Below are 19,205 nucleotides of genomic sequence, written 5' to 3' on the forward strand. Positions count from 1 at the left end.
CGATGCTGATCTATCCGGGTACTCAGTTCAGCTCTTCCTTTCGCGCCGGCAGCTGGGCTTCGCCGCGTCCATGTGCGCATCGACTGGGACAGCATAGTTCGCCGAATCAACCGAAACCGAGCCGCTACACACTCTAGACATGGATCCCAACTCCCTTATCGAGGCCCTTCGGGGAACCATGGACCCGAGCTTGCGGGAGGCTGCGGAGAGGCAGCTGAATGAGGTACGGATTTGGTTTGGGTGAATCGGGCCTCACGGAAGGAATAGTATGGAGCCTCGCTTGTGCTGAGGTATGGGGGGGTGAAGATGTCTTGCACCGATCAGATGTCAAAATTGCCATTTAAACGCTTTCGAAATGTTTAATAAATACCAAAGTATTCAGCATGCTAGTCATTCACGCGTTTATTTGCGCTTGGAGTTGATGTAGCGATCGCGTCAGAGGCCGTCACTGAACTAGCTAGCGTGTTAGCCCAATGTGCCAGCTAGCGCCCGAAAACGTGGAGCTGTCGCTCTGCTTCGCTAGCCGGCGAGGAAGCGCGGATAGCCGGCTGGCCGTTTAGTATGGGTCAAGAGAACCGCCGGGGACACTTTTTTTTTTTGCTTTATTTTGACCGGTCTTACAACCGGCGGAAGAGTCGCAGTCGCGTAGGCAGATAAGGACTTAGTGAGTTGGTGTAAGTTTGTCAGGCGGATTTCTGTGCTGAAATAAGTTTTCGGAGTCCCGAGTTTCTCACGTGTGCCGCGCACATTTATGCTGACTCACAATTCGCACGGATTTAAATACTGGTCCACTGTCGCCGGGACGTTAATGTCCACACATTCGGATGCAGGATCCGTCCACTGACTAACCGAAGGCTTGCGTTCAACCACTGACAATCGGGACCGATTATAATCACTCGCATCTTCTGATATCGCCTTAAACCTGGAGGGGACATGGATGTCTACATGGAAACACGTGGATCTAGTGGGACGTTTTTGTTTCACAGATGTGGTTACACTTCCCCCTCATCTCACAAGACCAGCCGTGGTTGGATTTGTCTGTGGGCACTTGTGGGCAGTTTATGAGCTGTTCTGGGAGTAGAAAAGTTGCCTTTGACGCTTTCTCACCGGGCACTGTACAGGGGACGCTCCCCGCCGCCTGCGGGCGTCATTCATGGGCGCATTGAAACGAGTTGGATGACTAATGAAGGCGCACATGCTGGCGAATGTGTAACTTAAAAAAAACCGTACGTTACTGTAAAAATGGCATCATCCCAGTGATGAATAGGAAGCCACTTATGGACATTCTTGTGCCTAGGTTAGTAAACTGATTTCCCCGCCATTTTAACACCTATAGCTTGTTTGTTTGCATTTCATATCCATTGTGACACACGCGCAAAATATTTAGGCGTGAGCATAATAGACATTAAGACTGAGGCATTGAATGCCCAATGCCCGCTGCTCAATACATAATGAAACTCTACTGGATTAGAATGATGGTATCCATCGCTTGTAAGACTGCGCCGTTGAGCTGTTTTTAGTTCTGCCCTGGATGTGACTCATTGTGTGGTATGCAGAGATGGATTTGAAGTGCGGTGATAACTGCAGAGAGTGGGGGAAATAGCCTGTTCTGGTTTTTAAAAAAAGAACTTTCTCACATAAAAGTAGCTCTTAAAGATGCCTCTCTGTTAATAGGAACATGGGTGTTAGAGATGTGTTTCTGTGCCTTTTGTGGGGAGGATATGGACCTTGCAGGCCTTTCTGGAGCTGGGGAGGAAGTGGAGTGCGTGCACGCAGGGGGAGCAGAGGAAGCTCGGTCAGGGGCTGAGTCAGGGAGCCGTGATTGATGCTGGCAGGGCTGCGCTCTCCAGTGTGGCTTCCAGGCGGCATGTGGCTCTGGCGCCTTTTGCTGATGCGTTCATGTGGGACGATTACGCTGCATTCCAGCGCTGTTAGCCGGCCAAAGGGCCCCCAGGGTCTTTCGAAACCACAGGCATCAGAAATACGTCCAGAGAAAGTAGCATTGTTTCATCTGTCTGCAGTACATTTTTTTAAAAAGTGGCACTTGAGGGAGTAGGAGCTGTAAGACATTGTCACCATTACGGAAAATCAAAATGACGCAACTTGAATATTGATTTCTTAATGCATGTCAGTTTTTTGGTTTAATTTCCATGTCAGCGCAGTGACACTGATTAGCATCTCTTCTATTTGGCGTCTTTGTCATTGGGTTTTGTCATCAGCGGAAATGTCCTTTTAAGAGGTGGCATTGTGTCAGACAGTCCTTGTAAGGAAAGGCCGGAGTGAATTTTCCGGAGCGCCGTGGTGGTGAGGACCCCCCCAGCGCCTCCGTCAACCCCTGAAGTTCCAGAGACCCCCAGAATTGGTCTTTTTTTTTTTTTTAATTGAGGGGGTGTGGCATGTGAGAGATGTCTGCCTTCTCGGGTTTGGAAGGAGGCTGGCAGCTCACTTGTGAAATCTCCTTGGCAAGATATTTCTCCACAAATAGTACAATATGTAAAGGGACATGGAGTGAAATCCCCTTTGTTTGTTTTAAACATGAGTTACTGGACAAAGCGGAACAAAAGCTAGCATGCAAGTGCCAGTTGTCTGAGGGTGGTGGTTTGTGGGGGGGTGGGGGAGCAGGGGGGAGGTGATGTCCCCGCTGCCATCTGCGTTGTCTCCAGCGGGCGGCTGACACGCAGTGCCCACGCGCTGCTTCCTGGGTCTGCTTCTTGGATGCTTGGGGGGGGGGCTGCTTTGCACTGGGGATGAGAGAAGCAGCGCATCCTCTGGCCCCCACCTCCACCAGGGAAGGTTTGTGGAACTCGGATTTCGCGCCGAAGAGATCCGCACCCTTTCGGTTCGTTTACCTTCGACCGATTCCGTTGTGATTCCTTTTGCATTTTATTTATCAAAGGCAGCATTCAAAAAAAAAAAAAGGAAGCTTAGCCATTTCCAGCAACTGACAGTTAAGTGCCTTGCCCTGGGACCCTACAGTGACATCACTCTGCTGACCCTGGGATTTCACATTTCTGGTCATGGGCCTTGACCCAGTAAGCCGCATGCTGATGCCTTTTTTGTTCATGTGAGTGTTTTGAAACTTAAAGATTTGACCTCATAGTGTCCTGTTGGAGAATCCCTATGAAATAGCATGTTGGATTCATAGGTATCGGGGAGCACTTTGTACAGTCATTTGTCTATTAACATCATTTGAAGACAGCCCCAGCTCACCTGGACCTCCCACACTGCCTAATGTTTGTGCTCTGATTTCCATTCAGTTATTTGCCAAAAGCGTGCTTGTGTAAGCATCTATCCAGCAGACATACTGTTCTTTTGTAGCACTGAGTCTGTGTTTTTTTTTTCCTGCTTCCCCAGGGCCACAGTCAAGTGAGCTTTGTCTCCACGCTGCTGCAGGTCACTATGTCTGATCAGCTCGACCTGCCTGTCAGGCAAGCAGGTGAGCCTTGGCCGTCTGGGTGCTGGGCTTGTGGTGAGGGGTGGGGTGTGCTGGATTAGGATTTGTTAGGCTCTTTTCTTTTCTCCACCCCCCTCCCCCCCCCCCCCCCCCCCCCCACCGCCACCACCAACTGAGTCGGGAACCCCCAGGCTTCCAATGTTGTGATGTCAGGAGACTATTCTGGAAGTGCTGGGTGTGAAATGGACACTCCGCCATTCCTATAAACAACCCCATGACCACTGTGACCTCTCCTAGGTACCACCTGTCACTTTCTGCCTCTGACCTTGCTACCCCCTCTCCCAACACCCCCACAATGAGATGTTTGATGTCAAGTGAGAATCTTTCCCAGAAGGCCAAGAAGCCAGTTACATGGGAATTGGTTGTTCATTCAGATCAGGGGGCTTTAATGTATTGGAACTCCTTCTTCATGGTTTGTCCCATGTCAGAGTGTTTAGACTCTTCCTTTGGCCTTACAAAGGGAAGATTCAGCTGATGCATAAAAGTATTTCATGCCTGTGTCCCCTATATGGTCATCTGCCCAAACGACTCAAAGAAATGTAAATGTGCTGAGGTCACACTGGGCTGAAATGACTTTTATCTGCCCCGTTTGAAACTTCTGTCATTCACATGCCGATTGACCTCCCCAACCCCCCCCCCCCTCATTAAGGGTGTTTTAGGTCCTGCATCACTTCGGTCAGCTGAAAAACATTGCGTAATTCCAGCTCGGTAAACAGAACGCCCTGTGCCAGAATGTTTTCCTGACTGCATAGATTTTTTTCCCCAGCCTCATTCTTGCACGATTCAGCGCCGGGTGCTTAGAGTCATGAGACCGACACACAAGCTTTAAGTGTGATTGGCTGCTCGGTGAAAATGACTAGGTTCTGTGTATCCACTGTCTTGGCAGATGCAGATTGTTTCCCTTTGAAGATGGGGTTTTCATTACAATTAGGGGTCTTCTCATTACACTAAAGACCCTGGACTGAGGTAATCAGTCCAGTAACAAACTGCAGGAAGACGCACAAATGGTGGCTAGATTTTTGCTGTGGAGGGTTAGATTAATCCTGCGTTCGATTTTCTCTCTGAGTCGGAAGTCAGATAAAAACGTCATGAAGAACATCACTTCCTGTGGGAAACGCCTCCTTTCCGATGTTGATGTCGGACAGAATTTTGTCTGTGATATCCCTGTGACGTCATTTCAACATGGCTGGCTTGCACACTCAACAGTAATTCAATTTTATAAATATTTAAAAATGTTTATTTTGTTAAATGTATTAATAGTTATAAATGTAATTGCACGTGGTCGATTTAGAGAGTGCCATATCATGACCGTAAACAGTATCCTAGCATGCAATATCAAATTTTTACCAGACTTGTTAGTGTCTTTTGTTTGTTTGTAGTTTGTTTGCCTCTCAAAAACAATATCACTATGGATCTACTAAGATATTACAAAGCTTTTAATGTGGTTTGACTAGTTCGTGTTTGTTTGTTTGTCTCTCGGGGGGAAAAAAAGAATCTCGCTCCAAATCTGCTAAAATATAAAGCAACAACACACAACAGCGTGTTCGTGGAGGCAGCCAAGTTTGTTCCGAGATCTCAGTAGCTCAGATGGGAGATTTGATTGGTCGGACATGACGTCACGCACCTCAGAATTTATGAATTTGGAGAGATAATCGAACGCACTATAAAAGTGGCCTTAGTAGCTTCACCCCTTTCACCTGCCTCAGGGGGAAACGCCAGAAGCGCCAAACTGCTCGTATCAGCTAGACCTTGAGTCCCACTGCTGAAATTTTCCCCGAAACAGTTGAACTGGTTGAACCTGATTTACATTTTATTTAGCAGACCCTTTTTATCCAAAGTGACGTACAAGTTTGAACCTGCTTTCTAATAATCCCTGGGGCAGTTGGGGCTTGAGGGCCTTGCTCTGGAGCCCGATGGGCAGGTCACTGAGCCGACTGGTGGATCGGAGTCCTTCCAATCACTCAGACGCTGGTCTAATCCACTGAGCCACACACCCCTCCCATCTTCAACTGAACTCTACCGTATTCACTGAAAATCCCTGTCCTGTGGAGATTTTATATGCAGTAATATGCTGAACATCTTTATGGGACTCCTTGAGTGTATGATGATGCAGCGTGTAACCGCTCATGCAATGTGTGCAAATTGCCAATGCGATGTGAGAACAGGCAGCCGCAGATGGTAATCAGAAATGGGGAAAACTGTGCATGGAACAACCCTAGATGGATACTTAATTAATCCCAAAGGAAACTGCAGGCTTCCTGTACAACAACACACATTTAGACAGCAAAGACATTTATACATTAACGTGGTAATGTATAAATTAACAATAAATAATAAAGGACAATGACGCAAAGAACGTCGGGCAGTATTTCACGGATTTCTGTGGTGTCGGCTCGGAAATAAATAGTATTGCGTGGTGACTTGTGCAGTGAACATGCTGGGCTGAGGTATGTGCAGGGCGAGGGTCATGTGAGTGCTCGATGCATTTTGCGCTCTGAAGGAATGCCGCTGTGCTGCTTTCCGGCCCTCTGAATGAAAGGCCTCGCTCACTCCCCTGCCCCTCAGGCTCGAGACATGCCTGTCAGAGTACTTGGCAGCTTGCTGGACTGGTAGACCAGACTGAAGCGTGAAAATGGGTGATTCACTGCTGAGCCGCCACTCGATATACAGCGTTAATTAAAATCTCTACAGGGACTGATTCTTATGTACCTGATTTGGAATGTTTTTCCCCTCCCAGTACAGAGTAGTGGGTAAATCTTATTTACAGTCTTTTTGGCACCTCATCTGTCTTATAGCCACGGAGCTGCAACCGTCTATGTGCTGGTTCTGTAAATATTTGTGCGGAGGACATTTTACGGACTGGTACCTTAGTGAACTCTTCCTTGGCTTCAGTACAAACTGAAGCAGTAGAAGCCACCAAAATGCTTGTCGGGCTTTTCTTGGCAGGATCTGTCGTCGTGATTGGTGCAGCTCGTCAGCCGTTGGGCCGAGAACGGAGGCTCTGTTCCAATAGGATGTGGCCAATTTAAGGCTGTGCCGGGTGGGCGTGGTCTTTCATGACTCGGCAGTTTGTCTTTCGGTGCGGGGGATGGGGGGAGCGATCTAGACCAGCATACGGACCATCCACTGGCGTGATTGGTTACAATGAGGTGACCCGTGTGAGCAAAGGCCCGGTTGTGGTGAAAGCTGATCCAGTGTCGTCTTCCTCTGTTTAGGCAACATATTTGCAAGAAGAATCTCAATGGCATATAATTCCTTTAAGTGCATGGCGTGTATATGAATGCATAATGGATACTGTGAACTGCGTACTTTGTCTGGCATGCATATGTAGCTATAAATACGTACGCATCAAAATATTTCCTGTTAATTTTAGCGTCAGCTATGCTTTGAAGGTTACCCACTAGTTTAGATATGACATGAGAACAAGGAACCTGCAATTTAATATTGCACCCATGTTATGAGAATTACATTAACCTCTTGTCTTTGTGGTCACCTACCTGCAAGACAAGGAGAGGAAACCGATGATAATGGTGCCAAGGGAATTCAAATGAGCCGAGTGCAAGGTTAGATTGTCTGGTTTGGGGGGGGGGGTGTGACATCAGGATGGGTCACTGTGCCATAAATCAGGTGGAGCCACACAGCCCTGTAGAGGTACAGACAGGTGGTGTGTTTTGGGGAGGTCGAGGGTATTCAGCGGATATCCTGCAATGTCAGCAGTAAAAGGCGGGATTATTCCATTTGGCTGACACACGTCTGTGTCAGCAGTTTGATGTCTGGCCGATGGTGCCGTTGACCTGTATTCCAGGTCCTGCTGTGGTGTTAGTGCGCCCAAAGGGAATGAATGGATCTAAGAACCTCAGGGGTGTAAGTCTGACCCAGCCCAGTTTGATTGTGGCTTCCTGTGACTTCAGCAATTGAAATGGCATGGTGGGATTTCAAGGGTAAACCTGATTGTGAACTGATATTCCTCAAAAAAGCAGCACTGGGATTTAAGATATCGCACAAGCTTCCTTGGCTAGTTGGAGTATCTGTGACGTCCCGGCCAGTATCAGTGAGGCAAATGAGTCATCATCCAATAACTTGTGGGATAGCCTGGCTGACCTTGTTCTGACTCTCAGGTGTGATCTACCTGAAGAACATGGTAACTCAGTACTGGAGTGAGGGGGAGAACTTGAGTGCAGAAGCCCCTGTAACCAACATTCCTGACGAGGACCGACAGTTCATCCGGGACAACATTGTGGAGGCCATCATCCACTCTCCCGAACGTATCCGGTAAGCTCTCCTGGCTGGGGCATGGCTGCATCCTCACAGACCTCCCCCATATTTTGTTGCCCTCTTCTGATACGGTGTTCTGCTCAGGGTACAGCTCACGACGTGCATTCATCACATGATCAAGCATGACTACCCCGGCAAGTGGACAGCCATCGTGGACAAGATCGGCTACTACCTTCAGTCGGACAACAGCGCCGGCTGGCTGGGCATCCTGCTCTGCCTCTACCAGCTGGTCAAGAACTATGAGTAAGAGTCCCGCCTGGTGCTGTCGCAGGCTCATGTTCGAGGGGGTTGTGGTATTCTTAAGGATGGTAGAAGCAGCTCTGGCTGACACGGGGTGGTTCACTGCGTAGGTACAAGAAGCCGGACGAGCGCAGCCCGCTGGTGGCGGCCATGCAGATCTTCATGCCCATGCTGAAAGATCGCTTCATCCAGCTGTTGCCCAACTCCTCCAGCGACTCTGTACTTGTCCAAAAGCAGATCTTCAAGATCCTCTACGCTCTCTTTCAGGTACTGCCCTGCGCCCATCCACCTGGTGACCCTAAATTTGTTCTTCGGTGCGAACCTGTGAACATCAGACCGATTGTGCTATTTATGGTGACCTCCGTTCTAAGGTTATGCGTCTGGGTGCTTCCTGGCCGCTAAGCTGGGTTGAGGATCGAGGAGTTCGTGTGAGCCGCTTGCTCTTGTCTGTTGAAATGCGTCCAGTTTGTGCCGGACCCGCTGACAGAAGTGTGGGTGGCATTGCTGCGGGGCCATCTGTTAGGGTGACGAGGCTCTTGTAGCGTGACATCACCGCAGGTCCCCTGGCTGTCTCCATCACTATTTTGCCCTGTGCCTCTTATCTCTATCACTGTTGGCATGACCAGCATGCCAAAGATAACATGGAGGGATTCCATGGCTGAATTCTTGTAACCTTTGTATTTTCTACCTAGTTTGTCATCATGCCAACTCTGTTTTGATATCCCAACAGTACAACCTGCCATTGGAGCTGATTAACCGGCAGAACCTAGCAGAGTGGATGGAGATTCTGAAGACTGTGGTGGATCGAGATGTTCCTCAGGTATAATCTGCAGATTTTCTGAGCTCTATTTTGTAGGCAGTAGTTAATTTCTGTAAATGTTAATAGTTTTTGTGTTTTAGTTATGCGTCTTACAGAATTAAATTTTTTTTGGGACAGTTCACAGCTGAAATCTGTCCATGTGCAATTAGATTTAATTTTTTTTCTTTCTATGTTGTGTAACTTACCCTGTTGACCTGAATATAAGACTCCCCCCCCCCTCAAAATACGTCTGAAAGTGGTGTCTTTTATTTGGGGTCTAGACAATAAAAGTAACAGATGGCGCCAAATATGATTTCTTGCCTGAGCATGAGCTCAGCGTGAGTGAGAAAAGCATGAGTGTCATGCCAGATGTGTGAATTGCTGGCTTCCCTGGCAATGCGTGTGTTTAGCGTGTATCCCTGACTGTCATGGGAATTGTTGGCTTCCTTGGAAATGCGTGTGTTTAGCGTGTATCCCTGACTGTCATGTGAATTGTTGGCTTCCCTGGCAATGCGTGTGTTTAGCGTGTATCCCTGACTGTCATGTGAATTGTTGGCTTCCCTGGCAATGCGTGTGTTTAGCGTGTATCCCTGACTGTCATGGGAATTGTTGGCTTCCTTGGAAATGCGTGTGTTTAGCGTGTATCCCTGACTGTCATGTGAATTGTTGGCTTCCCTGGCAATGCGTGTGTTTAGCGTGTATCCCTGACTGTCATGTGAATTGTTGGCTTCCCTGGCAATGCGTGTGTTTAGCGTGTATCCCTGACTGTCATGTGAATTGTTGGCTTCCCTGGCAATGCGTGTGTTTAGCGTGTATCCCTGACTGTCATGGGAATTGTTGGCTTCCTTGGAAATGCGTGTATCCCTGACTGTCATGTGAATTGTTGGCATCCCTGGCAATGCGTGTGTTTAGCGTGTATCCCTGACTGTCATGGGAATTGTTGGCTTCCCTGGCAATGCGTGTGTTTAGCGTGTATCCCTGACTGTCATGTGAATTGTTGGCTTCCCTGGCAATGCGTGTGTTTAGCGTGTATCCCTGACTGTCATGGGAATTGTTGGCTTCCTTGGAAATGCGTGTATCCCTGACTGTCATGTGAATTGTTGGCATCCCTGGCAATGCGTGTGTTTAGCGTGTATCCCTGACTGTCATGTGAATTGTTGGCTTCCCTGGCAATGCGTGTGTTTAGCGTGTATCCCTGACTGTCATGGGAATTGTTGGCTTCCTTGGAAATGCGTGTGTTTAGCGTGTATCCCTGAGTGTCGTGTGAATTGCTGGCTTCCTTGGCTGTGCCGCTGCTACTGTTAAGCCCATACTGGCTGTTAATAAGGATAGTAAGATTAATTTTAAGAGCTATCTTATCATTTATTTATATGGCTCAACCTTTCTGCGCAATATATTTTTTTAGCCTCTTCATGTGGGTCTGATTCATTGAAAACTTTTGGAGCTTTGGCTGTTTAATGCACTTGTACTCCGAATGCCTGCTTTTTGGTGGTTCTTGGTTAACTTGTTATATGATCTTGTCAAAAAAATATTTTTTAAATAAAGGTCAGATTTGGTATTGCGAAAACTTTTTCTAAAAATAGTTGCGGAAAAGTGGGGAGGTCATGTTATAATTGGGGTTGTCTCATATTCAGGCCAATACGGTAATATGGATGTTGTAATTAACTAAAAACTATTCCCTTTCAGCTGAAACAGCTGAATCAGACTGATGTATGAAGAAATGGGAGAGTGTGGATAATGGAGGTCGGAAATCCTTATTTATTTATTTTTTTGATCAATCTGAAGGTTTGGATTGTGTTTCTACTTCCCCACCGCAGGAGACTCTGCAGGTGGACGAGGACGACCGGCCGGAGCTGCCCTGGTGGAAGGCCAAGAAGTGGGCTCTGCACATCCTCGCCCGGCTTTTTGAGAGGCAAGGATCCTCCCCGTCTCACCACCTGTGCAGCCTTTGCTGAGTGCTTTCAGGCATCCTTTGAGGTTGGCTTGAGGTGCGTTCGGATAAATCGTGGTATTGCTCTCTGTCGTAGATATGGCAGCCCGGGAAACACCACCAAAGAGTACACAGAGTTCGCTGAGCTCTTCCTCAAGGGCTATGCAGTTGCTGCACAGCAGGTAAGTTTTTTTTTTTTTGTTCAGTTTTCGTGTGTAGCTGCTTGGCGTTCTGGTTGACTCAATGGGAAGTGACTGGGTATGGTTCTCGTCGGCAGGTGCTGTTAAAGGTCTTGTATCAGTATAAAGAAAAGCAATACGTAGCCCCCAGGGTCCTGCAGCAGACCCTCAACTACATAAACCAGGGAATTGGGCACGCCGTCACCTGGAAGAACCTCAAGCCCCACATCCAGGTATCTGAGATGTCTTTGCATAATTACTTCACACGCAAGTCAAATGGTGGAGATCAGCTTAAGTTGTGTGTATCTGTTAATCTTTGGTCGTCTTTTCAGGGCATCATTCAGGACGTGGTCTTCCCCCTCATGTGCTACACAGACAGTGATGAAGAGCTGTGGCAGGAAGACCCCTATGAATATATCCGCATGAAGTTTGGTAGGGATGAGTGCTCTGGCCAACGAGGTTTTAATATCAGCACAAACTGTAATCTTAATGTCTCCCAAAAAGATGCTAATTATGGTTAAATGGAGAATTTGTGAATGATGCTTCATAGTTCTTGATGAGGCTCATTAGCACTGGGCTAGGTTGCCAGCTGCAGAGGAAGCCTGGGTTCATTGTTCGTTTCCTGCTGAATAGATGTGTTCGAGGACTTCATCTCCCCAACTACAGCTGCTCAGACCCTACTCTTCACGTCATGCAACAAGAGGAAAGAAGTATGTACAGGAACGGGCTTCTAGCACCTTAGTGTTTGTTTGTCATGTTTCCTCATTTACCAGTTGTTGCTTGGTCCTAAAGTTCTTTTTTTTTTCTCTGTAGCCCAGCAAGGCCTAGTACTTTAATACAGATGTGCACTGACAGACATGACTAAGTAGACGTTGAGCGAGGGCTGCCTGGCTGTTGGTGGCTGGAGTGTATGGTGTCTGTCCATGTATAGTGCTGCTGTCCGTCTGTGTCTTACAGACAGACAGCAGTGCTCACTCCTCACCTGCAGCCACAGAGACACTGGAGATCATAGTACTGGTCTAGTGATGTCGCTCAGACACCCCACCACTGACCAGCCTCCATAATCTCCTACATCCAACCAAGCAACCAACCAGTCAACCCCCAACTAAATTCCTAGCTTGAGCAGTTATGCTGATGTGCTGCTTGATGGATTTCTTGACTTTGCAGGTACTACAGAAGACCATGGGCTTTTGCTATCAGATCCTCACGGAGCCCAACACTGACCCACGGAAAAAAGATGGTGCTCTGCACATGATTGGCTCACTGGCTGAAATTTTACTCAAGGTGAAGTATCTGCCTGCCCTTTTAGATTCATGCCGATCAGATCAGTTATGCCATTTTGGGGTCAAGATAATTTGTCCAATGAGTTTTTATTTTTATATATATATATATATATATGACACACACACACACACACACACACGTTGGTTTAACATGGCAATTTTCTCTCTTTTTCCAGAAAAAGATCTATAAGGACCAGATGGAGTTTATGTTACAGAATCATGTCTTCCCACTGTTCCACAGCGAACTGGGCTATATGAGGGCAAGGGTAAGGAGACGTGACTTGTAAACTGTTGTCATAGTTTTCAGTGAGTGTAGTTCATGTGTTCTGCATTGCAGCTGCCTGTTAGTGGAACTCTTAAGTCACTGTGTTTTCATTAAAGTGTGCAAATTACAAGCTAATTTTCAATGTTGAGAGTTAAATTGCAAATTCCATGTTTCTATTAATGATGTCATACTTTCCTTTCATCCTGTGAGATAAAGATTCATGTCCTGTACTTCAGTGTGGAGTAGGCTTTCCATGGGTTTCCATGAGGACCTCTGGAAGATTTGTATTATACGTATCTACCAATTTGCAAATTCCACAAATTACCATTGTAGTTCAGTGGTTTACTACTTTTCCAACTCGCTGTAAAAACACAAGCGGACACATTTTTTGTGATATTTGGGATGTTCTTTTGCACTATTTGAACGTTTCAGTTTGCGTCTTCAAAATGTAGGTCAGTGGAAATGGCACTAGTGACGTAAAGAGCCGGTTCTTTAGCTGGTGCGAGTGACATATCAGGCTCCTGACTTTGTGTTCCCTTTGATCCCAGGCCTGCTGGGTCCTGCACTACTTCTGCGAGGTGAAGTTTAAGATCGACCAGAACCTGCAGACGGCCCTCGAGCTGACCCGCCTCTGTCTGATCAACGACAATGAGATGCCTGTCAAGGTGGAGGCAGCCATTGCCCTGCAAGTGCTCATTAGCAACCAGGAAAAAGGTGACTTTCTGAGATCAGAGCTGCATCAGCGGGGAATGCTTCCGCTCTGCCGTTCATAATCACAAAGGCATTAAGGCTATTTTACAAGCTAAATTTGCTGCTGTGGGAGGTAGTTGGGCAGATATATACAGACCAGCTGTTGGAATATAAGGACAGTTATGCAGTATATGACTGTCAGGTTATAGTGGTTCTTAAGTAACTAGTAATGGTTAATGGTGTACGTAAGTGTTGCTTTTTTTTTCCAAACTTTGCTCAAATCTGATAATGTGCAGTATGTCTGTTGGGGATCACTGTTAAATATAATGGTGTCCCACTAAAGTACTTTGAGAGCACAGTGTTAAGGTTGGATCGATGGACATCATTCGGTGGAGAACTGAGAACTAAATGTTCCTGCCTGCCCGCAGCGAAGGAATACATCACCCCGTTCATCCGGCCGGTGATGCAGGCGCTCCTCCACATCGTGCGGGAGACGGAGAACGATGACCTCACTAACGTCATTCAGAAGATGATCTGCGAGTACAGCGAGGAGGTCACGCCCATCGCCGTCGAGATGACCCAGCACCTGGTGAGGCAGCCGAATGTTAATTGCTGAGCTGCCATTTCCTGTGTAATCAGATTATTATGCAAGCCATTAACTGCTGTACTGTGCTTTAGAGCTCCGATGATGTAAGTGATGATGTCACTGAAGATGAAACCCATATGACCAGTCTGCTCATTTGTTCCACAGGCCATGACCTTTAACCAGGTTATCCAGACGGGCCCTGATGAGGAGGGCGGTGATGACAAGGCTGTTACAGCCATGGGTATCCTTAACACCATTGACACCTTGCTCAGTGTTGTGGAGGATCACAAAGAGGTTAGTGTAGCAACGTGCTCTCAGTAGTAAAGTCCACGCTTCTCTCCCCAGCACTTGCTTCCTCTCTCCTCCTGCCATTTTTTTTTCTGGCTACCCCCTGGAGCTCTAGGAAATGTGGTTGAATCTTTTCCTCATACTGCTTTTGAAGGCTGAACATGGGCGTGACTAGGGCTGGGTTTTGGCACTGATGCCCTAATTTGATTCCGATTCACAAGCTAACGATTTGATCCGCTTCTGATTCAATATCAATTCGATGGGAATGAGATATGGAATACTATGTAATGGTTTTCGATATTTGTAGAGCTGTTTAAAAAGGTCTACATCAATCACGAATCTATAAATGTAGAGTCACTGGGAAAAACTGAAAACCACTAAAGAGACCAAAAGCTTGTATACCAAAACCTTTTTTGAGGGACAGAGGTATAGTTCCTTAAACAAAATCAACCTGCCTCCTTTCAAAGTGCAAACAGACTAAAAAGAATAGCTGGTCAAAAGCTTTTTTTTGCATGGAGAGAGGGGTCCTCACACATGCTCTGAAAGAAGGGTTAGGCCTGCACATCTGGCTGATAGCTTGTTACATGATTACATAGGTTTGTAACTATGCAGACTTTTATTGTATTGACCTCTTCCCTGAACAGTTTCTAAACAAATGTAACTTTTTTCATTGTTTTTAAATAATTTGAACATGAAACTTCATATCCATTTTACATTTTCCAATCAAAATATCACACAAATATTATATATCATACTTATCAAAATGTGCCTTCCTTTTTATTTACATATATAGCAAAGCACCCAGCTCTCAAAATGTGCTGACATTGGTCTTTGTACCTCCGTAAGAGTCCAGTGATCAAAATGCATTATTATATCCACAAATCAAGCTACATTGGGGGAAAACCTTGTTTAAGGTAGCTATTCACTAACGCATCTACTGACATCAGAGCAAGTGTAACGTTAACTAACGACGGCCCGTGAGGTGCGGTGATGCTCCTGTTGGATGAGCACCAGAGGGCAAATATGTCAATCAACACTGAAATTAGACACCAAAATGAGGCACTGAAATCTGCATTGAAATACGGTCCAGTACACCCCTGTGTAACTATTGCGGATATTAACCTATAAAACCAGAAAAGGGTTGATCCATGAATTTCACAGATCAATATGAATCGGACAGTTTTTTTTAAATACGATGACTTGGGGGGGAAAATATATTTTTGCATACCCCTAGCCATGACATCAAACTGTGATCCTTTGTCAAATTTTTCATGGCAACATTAATCATTACTGCAGACACCAGTGCAGTGTGTCTTATTTCATGTTGACTCCTTTTTCCAACTTTGGTACAGTACTGTGTTTTCTGTACTATCCAAGGCAGTGATTAAAGTGTCTCCATCCGTGTGCAAAGTCTATATGCAATGTGTTTTGTAGAGTGACAAGTAATGTATGGTTCCCTCTAATGGGACAAATTGAGTCAAAACTGTGACTTGATTGTTCTAGATCACCCAGCAACTAGAGGGCATCTGTCTTCAAGTGATAGGAACTGTCCTTCAGCAGCATGTCTTGGGTGAGTGTTGAAGTTCCTGCTACAAAATTCCTGTACTTTTGGCACTTAAATGAGAGCTGGTCACTTTCGGTGTTACGTTACGGTGCTGTTTCTGTGTGTTTGGTCCTCTAGAGTTCTACGAGGAGATCCTATCTCTGGCCCACAGTCTGACATGTCAGCAAGTGTCCCCGCAGATGTGGCAGCTTCTGCCGCTGGTCTTTGAGGTCTTCCAGCAGGATGGTTTTGATTATTTCACAGGTATGGTGTCTGTTTATGGTTCATTGGTCTAATGTTTCCAGCACAGCTGCTATGAGATGATTGGATTTAGTACATTCTAAGCCATCCATCACCCCCGGCTATTTAAATCTTACTTGATAACTACTTTTTATCTTTCAGACATGATGCCTCTCCTGCACAACTACGTTACAGTCGACACAGACACATTGCTGTCTGACACCAAATACCTTGAAATGATCTATAGCATGTGCAAGAAGGTATGTGTCCGCTCCCTTTTTCATCCACTCTTTCACATTCAGCAATCTGGGTGCCAGTATATATAATGGAGCGTATTTGTCCGGCTGTACTGTCCTTGGAAGGTGAAGTCTGGTGTCCTTTTTGGGAAGCGAATTTGAGCCTCTTGTGGTTTTTTTTTTTCCCCCCCCCCAGATTTTGACGGGGGATCCAGGGGAGGATCCTGAGTGCAATGCAGCCAAGCTGTTGGAGGTCGTCATACTGCAATGTAAAGGGCGTGGCATTGACCAGGCAAGTTGTTGCTGTCAAACAGTTGGGTCACTCTTTTACTAGTCGGCTTCCCGTTGCCTTGGATACATTGATATATATATATATATATATATCTTTTTTTCTTTTTACCCTCACAGGTCGTACCTCTTTTTGTGACAACGGCATTGGAAAGGCTGACTCGTGAGGTGAAGACCAGCGAACTGAGGACCATGTGCCTGCAGGTGGCCATTGCTGCCCTCTACTACAGCCCCCCGCTGCTGCTGAATACACTGGAGAATCTACGCTTCCCCAACAACACAGAACCAATTACCAACCACTTCATCTCACAGTGGCTGAAGGATGTCGACTGCTTCCTGGGGTCAGACTGCTCTTACATTATGGTTATTGCTCACAAGATGTTCTAGACATCAGAATGAGTTCATACTAGTCCTTGGGGTCATTTCCCCATCATGGGAAACTAAAACTCAAATTATACATGTATTTTAGGTTAACATTTCCACCAATACTTTACTGTTAAGGATACTATTTTCCCGATATTAACACAAGTGGGGTTTGTTTTGACAGACTACACGACAGGAAAATGTGTGTGTTGGGCCTGTGCGCCCTCATAGACCTGGAGCAGAGACCGCAAGCAGTCAACCAGGTGGCTGGACAGCTGCTTCCTGCTGCCATCCTGCTCTTCAGTGGCCTCAAGAGGGCCTATGCGTGCAGGGCGGAGCACGAGAATGAGGACGACGACGACGACGAGGATGGAGAGGACGACGAGGAAAATGGTAGGTCAGATAGGCCAAAATTAAACCTGAAACCCATTTGGAGCTGCCAACTTGTGTATATGTATTGAAATCATGAAACGAGTTGTAAATAACCATTTGTGTATTTTTGCGAACACTTAAACTTGTGTTGATTGCGATAATTGTGCTAATTTTGTAGTGGAGCTTGGCAGTGATGAGGATGATATCGATGAGGAGGGCCAGGAGTACTTGGAGATGCTAGCCAAGCAGGCGGGTGAGGATGGAGATGATGAGGATTGGGAGGAGGATGATGCAGAGGAGACTGCTCTCGAAGGATATACTACCGCTGTAGACGATGAGGACAACCCAGTGGACGAGTACCAGATCTTCAAAGTGATTTTGCAAAGTAAGGCAAAGTATCTTCAAATAACAGAAGCTTATGGTAAATTTTGATGAAAGGAGCAAGAATGACTTTCTGAAGTATCCACCTAGAGCTTCATTCTTGCTTCCATTTCAGATATTCAGAGCCGTGACCCAGCATGGTACCAGGCCCTCATACAGACTCTAGATGAAGAGCAGAGAAAACAGCTTCAGGATATCGGCACACTTGCAGACCAGAGACGGGCTGCACACGGTACTTTTCTCTTCTGCTTTGATGCTTAATATAAAATGACTAGGAGTTTTCTGGTTGCTAAGAATTTTAATGGTCTTTGGTTCCAGAATCAAAAATGATTGAGAAGCACGGCGGATACAAGTTCACAGCCCCTGTGGTGCCAACCAACTTCAATTTCGGAGGCAGTGCTCCAGGAATGAATTGAAACCCCTTTCCTTTTCTTACTCTGTGACTGATTGTAGTGAAGTGAAAAAGCTTGTGTTGTCCCTCAAGTAGTGGTTTCAGAACTGGTTCTTCTCTCTCACTCTTCAATTTGACTGTATTTACTTGGACATAGCACCAGAAGATGTGAGAAGACAACCAAATGCAACCAATGGCTGGGAAAACTAACCAAGGACTTGAACATGAAGCAAGAATTGAAAACAAAGCGCTGAACAACGTTGTCATATGGAGTCTGGATAGGATACCATGACGGCAGCTTTTTTTTCACCATTAAACAAAATGCAGGCAAAAACATACGGTGATCAATTGACTATAGGACTAAATGTTTAATTCAGTCTCACGGTATAGGCTAGAATGGCACCCTTTAAATTTATACCTGTGGAAGTGGTGTTTGTCTACATTTACTGCATTAACAAATGCCCATGTTATGTATATTGGCCAGGACTCTGTAGGAGCCTGGCTTGAACACCCTTTGCCATTTGGAAGGTATGAGCGAGTGTATTCATATGTAGCATATTGGATACTTCATAGCACTACGTGATGCCTGATATCTGTAAATTTATGACTAGCACTTTTCATATTGTTCAGGTCTCCCGGCCTCTTGTTTCAGACTGCAGATTTTTAATATCATTTGAGACTATTTAAAAAAAAAAAAATGGCTGTAACATTGTTACTCTGCAGGTAACTTGTGGTTATGGCTAATTGTAATGTACTCAGTTACTGTGTCCAGTAGTCAGTGGCATCTTTTTCCGCTAAAATGGCAACACTCTGGGTTTCTGGAAAAAAAAAAGAATGCTCTTGGTGTTCACTTTGGATACGACCCAATTTGTGGTGTAAGCAGTGAAGGTCGGTTGAATACTTCATTGAAGCATGTACAATTGGACTACCATGAAGCTCTAGCATTTGGTTGATGTATGGATAAACCATCTATATATACAACAATATATTAAAAATGAGTTGGGATAAACTGATGGAGTGGTAACTTACACTGAAATGGTGGTGAATACAATGCAGGCTTTAGTAGCTGAAATCGAGGTAAATGGCAGGCACAGTGTAGTGCTGAAATTTTTGAAACAAGATGCCTATGGAAGTATACATTTGTGATGGAGAGTAAGTCATTGATTACTGAAAATAACGTTTTTGCACTTGCAATTATTAGTGCAGTTATACTTTGTGATAGAGAAATCTGAAACTTTACACCCATCTGCGCACTGTCCCTTACCCATACAGCATGAAATATGTAAATGTAAAGCAAGACAAATCTGTATCAATAGAAAGGGCTATATGCAAACAATGTTTATTAGTAACGACTGCACTGTTGACTACTTTTAATATGACTGATGCTGCTGATTTTATTTAC

General features: G+C 45.7%; 1 protein-coding gene and 1 non-coding gene across 3 annotated transcripts; both read left to right on the plus strand.

Moving 5' to 3' along the window:
* Positions 1-11: 11 nt before the first annotated feature.
* ipo7 (importin 7) lies at positions 12-18,812 on the plus strand. 2 transcript variants are annotated; one of them, XM_023824532.2, is made up of 25 exons: positions 12-223; positions 3,355-3,436; positions 7,573-7,726; positions 7,814-7,972; positions 8,080-8,236; positions 8,700-8,789; positions 10,586-10,680; positions 10,796-10,880; positions 10,976-11,110; positions 11,210-11,309; positions 11,511-11,587; positions 12,045-12,161; positions 12,337-12,426; positions 12,974-13,139; positions 13,544-13,704; positions 13,867-13,995; positions 15,493-15,559; positions 15,671-15,796; positions 15,935-16,032; positions 16,205-16,300; positions 16,417-16,637; positions 16,844-17,052; positions 17,210-17,416; positions 17,528-17,644; positions 17,731-18,812. In XM_023824532.2, exons 1-25 carry the CDS (start codon positions 140-142, stop codon positions 17,826-17,828), a joined length of 3,120 nt encoding a protein of 1,039 aa, XP_023680300.1. In that variant the 5' UTR covers positions 12-139; the 3' UTR covers positions 17,829-18,812. The 2 variants fall into 2 exon arrangements, with proteins under 2 accessions (XP_023680300.1, XP_072554609.1); XM_072698508.1 differs by lacking the exons at positions 12-223; positions 3,355-3,436 and adding an exon at positions 4,640-4,659.
* LOC111850550 (small nucleolar RNA SNORA23) lies at positions 11,774-11,953 on the plus strand. Its single transcript, XR_002839828.1, has one exon. It is a non-coding gene; the product is annotated as a small nucleolar RNA SNORA23 (small nucleolar RNA).
* Positions 18,813-19,205: the final 393 nt, after the last annotated feature.

The sequence above is a fragment of the Paramormyrops kingsleyae genome, chromosome 13, assembly GCF_048594095.1.
Source record: "Paramormyrops kingsleyae isolate MSU_618 chromosome 13, PKINGS_0.4, whole genome shotgun sequence".
Classification (NCBI taxonomy): Eukaryota; Metazoa; Chordata; class Actinopteri; order Osteoglossiformes; family Mormyridae; genus Paramormyrops; species Paramormyrops kingsleyae.